The sequence below is a fragment of the Monopterus albus genome, unplaced genomic scaffold (assembly GCF_001952655.1).
Source record: "Monopterus albus unplaced genomic scaffold, M_albus_1.0 scaffold17.1, whole genome shotgun sequence".
NCBI lineage: Eukaryota > Metazoa > Chordata > Actinopteri > Synbranchiformes > Synbranchidae > Monopterus > Monopterus albus.
The window spans coordinates 3,670,290-3,675,813 of NW_018127897.1; the positions used below are offsets into that span (position 1 = coordinate 3,670,290).

The 5,524-nt window shown below is 40.7% G+C and overlaps 1 protein-coding gene across 2 annotated transcripts in view; it reads right to left on the reverse strand.

Moving 5' to 3' along the window:
* Positions 1 to 5,524, reverse strand: part of kctd15b (potassium channel tetramerization domain containing 15b) — a 24,180-nt gene that overhangs the window by 11,571 nt on the left and 7,085 nt on the right. For both annotated transcript variants that reach the window (XM_020592449.1, XM_020592448.1), the window contains exon 3: positions 2,271 to 2,415. In XM_020592449.1, coding sequence (XP_020448105.1) covers positions 2,271 to 2,415 — 145 coding nt within the window. The remainder of the gene's footprint in view (positions 1 to 2,270; positions 2,416 to 5,524) is intronic.

Genomic DNA, 5,524 nt, shown 5'->3' on the forward strand with positions numbered 1-5,524 from the left:
TTATCAATTTAAAGTGCAAAACAAAAACCACAGTAAACTGATGCAGAAACCACTAACTCACCGGTTTATAGCCATGCCCTTGACGTGACTGAGCATTGCTTACACTCTAGTGATTAATTGTAGTTTGAATAATGAGATGAGGGAGGATATTAATAGTGATGATTTTGGTTCCATTGATGTAGACTGAAAATTTTCTTTCCTTTTCTGCTCAGACTTTCACATTGATTTAGCAAAACACACAGTGCCGTGGCTGCCAGCTACAGAACAGACCTGGCCCTCGGGCGACGGCAGTCCTGATTGTGTTCAGATAAGGACATGCTCAATTCTGCCTCGTACTATTTGCATTTTTTTCCCCCGGCTTCACGCAAATTGAAAGGTATGCATATCAACACAGACTTATACGAGGGGATCGTAATGAGTAGAAATAATGAAGTCCAATGCATTCTCTTCTGCCGTGGTGCCTGATTAGACTGTCAAGACTTCACAAAAAGGGAGGGAAAAGCATGGATAAGAAGGGAAAAACTAATCGGTTCTGAGTCAGGCCATCGTTTGCCAAAATATTCAGAGCTTTCATGACATGTTCTTTTGTCGGAGGTTTGGCTCTTATTCAGACCATCCATGAGGCCTGGAGAGTTTGCCCCTGGCTTTCAAAGGATTGGCCTCGCCTTGTTCCATAGAGAATGATCAACAAGCACCAGCCTAGTGGAAAGGTCATGCAAGTTAAGGTGGAGTGAAATGGATGAGTAAATGCACCTAGGAGACAGTATCACTGAATAAAAACAGGATGTAGTTGTAGACAGAATATATAATAATTCTGACAAAGCCACATGTGGTTGTATGGGTAATTGTGGGGTGAAATTAACTTACTAGTAAAGTTTGGTTTAATGCTGCACTAATCCATATTTTTAAATTAACATGAGGTTAAATCACTATATGTAATGGTCGCTTATAGTGGTGAACCCACCAAGAATCATCACCTGACTCTGTAGTTCCCCTCAACTGAACTCCACAGCTGTGATTTACAGTTTCAGATCACTCTCACCCCTCTCGTTAGCCTCATTTTCAGCAGCAGCAGTGAGCTGTTTCCGGGGACAAAGCACTGAAACATTGATCAAATGCTACCTAGCCAGAACCAAACAATAGGCGTCAAAAGTTACACCAGCTTTTGAACACAATAGAGGATTTAGTTGATAAAGATCCATACATTTTGGATACAGTGGACTTACACATGGCAGGTGGCCAGAAACACAACTTCAAATAAACTACAATGTTTCTCCACATCTGCTGGATGTAAATGAAACTATTTGTTAATATGCCCTCCATATCAACCAACTTCAACAGCTGCTAGTATAAGAAATATTAACTTGTACTGTTTTACCCACACAGCTCATGTCAAAAATATAAGTTTGTCTCCTCAATAGCCGGAAAATACCTTGTATGAATGGGAAATCTGTGAATGTACATGTAGACCTAAACCCTGACAGCAAATTTTGTTGTCTTAAACATGTGCTTTGGATGTTTAATATACTTTGATAACTGACATATCTTACCTGTGTATTCATTTACAATGCAGACACAAAAACAGTAACCATGTGTGTGGAGCCTCAATAGTCTAACTGTATGCATACACAGATGCATGGATAGAAAGCATGTGTTACACTGTACCAACATGCCAGAGCTTTTCTTGCTAGTGAGCCCTTGACTGTCAGTGAGACAGCCTTTCTGCATTGGAGCTGGTCATCAGAGTACAGGAAAGCAGAGGAGCATCCAGGTTATTTCACCTGGGCTCACCTCTATAGAAGGCAATCTGAGTGAAAAACAACAGCTCAGGGCTTTGACACACACCACACCAGGACATGCTCCACTAGGCCAGTTAGCATTTTACCTCTACACCATTGCAAGTGTGTTCCATATTTGTACCCCCAAAGTTCCATAAATACTGCAGATTCTTATGCTACAGGTAATTAATGTGTTGAACGGGAAGAGGATGAGGATGTTAGGCATTGTGAAAACAGACCTGGTGGCTCTGTTGTGGTATCAGGTCTATTTTGAAAACATGCAGGGCAGGTAAACATTAATGAACACAAACACATTCTCATGCAGTGTATTATCTTCAGAAAAAATATAGAATTTCATACACTGCATGTGTGGACAAATGGTTTTTCTAATGTCAAGCTTTTATGTTGTTACACTATGTTGTTCAACCTGGGCAAGCTGATGGTGCAGACAAGTACACACACAATACAGTATGCTGTGATGCTGGTATATACCTTGAAGTCTTCTGGAAGGAGCAATTTGCTGGTCCTCAGGAAACTGAGAATGTAGCGAAATATCTCACCATCCCGATCTATGAAGTAGTGCTGCTTCAAGCTGTCCAACACGATGGGCTCGGTGCCATTGAACAGACGACTGATTCTGAAAATTGAAATACACACCCACAAACGCGCACACATGCAGGCAGCCGCACACACACACACATAATGGAATGAACCAGCTTCCTTCAAATGCATGAAACAATTACCCTCCATTTATTTTTCAATTTTATTAGCACTAAGCTTGAAATGCATTAGCATCCCAGGTTGAAACAAGGGGCTTAAGGCACCGTTTCTCCATTCCAGACTTGTTTGAAGTGTCCCTTCTGCAGAGAGATTACAACAGTACGCACGCTTGCTGCTTGTACTTACAGAAATTAATGGCATGAGTGTAGCAATACTGCTCTATTACTCCATCTGTCAGAAGGGTGGAAATGAAACAGAAATAGAAAATGGTGAATGGCCATATATTAAGAGGAGAAGGATATGTGGAGAAAATATTTTGCCTTTACATTTCAACTTTGTTATAACTTAAGAGGAATTCAGACAGCTGCACCCAAACTCTATGCCGTCTAAATAGAGTTACACTTGGTGGTGATATCTATGTATTTTATTTATATAAGTCTCAATCACTGGGTCATTTTATTGATTTAATGACTCTAGCATTTAAAGCTATTTTTAATTTGAGTGCCCTTATTTAATGTGTAGAAATCAATAACCATAGTCCAAGATACATACTGTATATTGGTGATATAGAGCCATGTCACTGAATATGTTTCATTTGCACTTTGGTTCCCTTGTATTAGTGGTTAGATTGAATTAAAGGCAAAGTAATTGCTTGAGACACTTTAGCACAGACCCAAATGTTAATTTATTTGGTTCATAATTAAAGACAAAAACTGAAACCATCTAAAAATGAAAAGAACATCTGAGATAATAAAAATAGCAACATTACCAAAAATTATATCAGTGATGATTTCCTATTAAGAAAAACAATAATTATCTTCAACAATAGTTAGATGTATGTGTTTAAGCTTTCACCAAACACAGATTTTTTGGTGTAATAATAAGACACTTGTTGCTGCCTAGCATCCCACACTTAACCCATTTCACTAATGTACTGCATGATTAAGGGCTTAGTCGACCACAGGGGCTCGTCAAGGCAAAAAGTGGAAATTGCTGTTATCTTTAAGCTTTCATCACACCATGTTGGTGCCAGGCCTCAAAGACACCCTTGGACAGATGCTCATTTCCCCTTGTTGTTGGGTCTTTCTGTGGCTTACCTGCAGGTTCCTCTCTCACTGCTCCAATAATCTCATCTAGGCACCTCCACTCTATCTGTTTGTTCAATTCCAAATGCTAAATATTCCTTTTCAATAATTAAAAAACATTAAGTAAAACGTGAAACTTAGAATTTTTTTTCTACTTCCAAAGCCCAAAACTCTGAAGAGCAACATTTTACTTTTATCTCTGGAACAAAGCTCAGCCTTCCCTCACCTGGGTACCTGTGCAGTGTCAATACTAGTGAGTTACATGAGAAATCTTGGTGTGCTTTAATGTAATTAGTTCTTCAATCACAGTAAAGGCTTCTAGGTTAAGTGACAAAGTGTATGACAAAGAAAACTGTAAAACCTATTCGCAAGCAAGCCAGCTGATATGCACATACACCTAGCCCTGCCTGATGCCTGGGTGACAGCACTGTCAAACTCTATTACAAGACACTGGAACGGAGCCGCAGTGGGAATGTCAGTGAGCAAATAGCAGAGCTGGCTTCACTGTCAGACTCATTTTACTGAATTTACAATTAAAATCCTCTACCTAGTGAAAGTGTGTGAGCTTGGATTTAATGGCTATATCAGGTATATCCTGACCCTGATGTGTTGGCTTGACACACTGAAGCTCTCACATAAAATTCACCCTGTTCTTTTTTCCTTTGACTTGGCTGTGTGAAGAAGAAAAGCAAAGATGGTTCAGTCTCCTTCTCTTCCCTCCTGCCATCCTTCTCTTTTTTACTCTTTCTTTCTTTCTTTTTCTATCCATCTCCATCCTTCTGCCTTACTCGCTTTCTCTCTGGAAATCGATGCAAAATGCTTTATAAAAAACCAATACTCATCTCCCTCTTTTGCCCGAGGTGTTCCTTTCTCATATGGTCTTGCAATTCTTCCAGCTAGAATTTCACCATACCCCTCCAGGCTAACTCTGTTTTTCATCTCCACTTTTTTTTAAAGCAATTAAAATGCTGCCTGTTTTTCTTTTTCTTTCCCTCTCTCCTACTCCCTTCCCTCCCTCTCTCTCTCTTTCTCTGTTGGTCTTCTCATTTTCTCCCTCTCTGTTAAATCCCTCAATTGGAAGGGGGCTGTTTTTAACAGGTACGCAAAGAGAAAAGGGTCTTGGGGCGGGAGGGGATTGGGGTGGGGGCCTAGACAAATTAGGTGAGAAGATACATAAACAGACAAGCCAAAGATAAAGAGACTGATGGGGAGAGCGAGAAGAGAAAAAGGAGGGGTAGGCAAAGATGGGGGAAACCAGATAGAGAAATCAAAAGACAACAAAATACAGAAAACAAAAGTAAAGAGGGGAAAAGAAGGAAAAAAGCAAACAGAATACAAGAGGAAGCCAGTGAGATGGAAAGAGAAAAAGCTATGGCAGAACTGAAGAGAAAAAGAGGAGAGGAGGATGGTGGGATTTGGAGGTTATTAAGGACAGGAACAGCTCAGATCTCCCATCTCACAGCTGTCAAGTGAGGGCATGCAATGGGGCAGTAGTGGGGTATACTGCATCCGACAGGATCTTCTTTGCAGCAGCTACAGCTGACCAGCAGCTGAGAGCTGCCAGAGACGTGTCTTCAGGAGGTGGGAGGAGGACCCAGCACAGGTGATACTGTTTGGAAACCCTAACACTAATGTATGCCTAATGAATGTAAGGCACACAACAGCAAAGTGCACTCCCAGAGATCTCGGTGAGCATGTCCAGCCTGACATCAAAGGCTGCCCACAATGGCTTCTGAATAGGGAAAGTCAGTGAGTGAGCTCAAAAGCACTTACTGCTCCTGGAGCTCTGCTCAAAACAGCTGCAAAATACCCAGCAAACCGATTCTTCAAATAAGTTCTCCCAAGGGGTGTGAGACAAAAGGTTCAAGAGGTCTGATGAATATAATGACATTTAGAGAATACCATAATGACTATTCAAATCAGGTTCCAATACAAATGTAA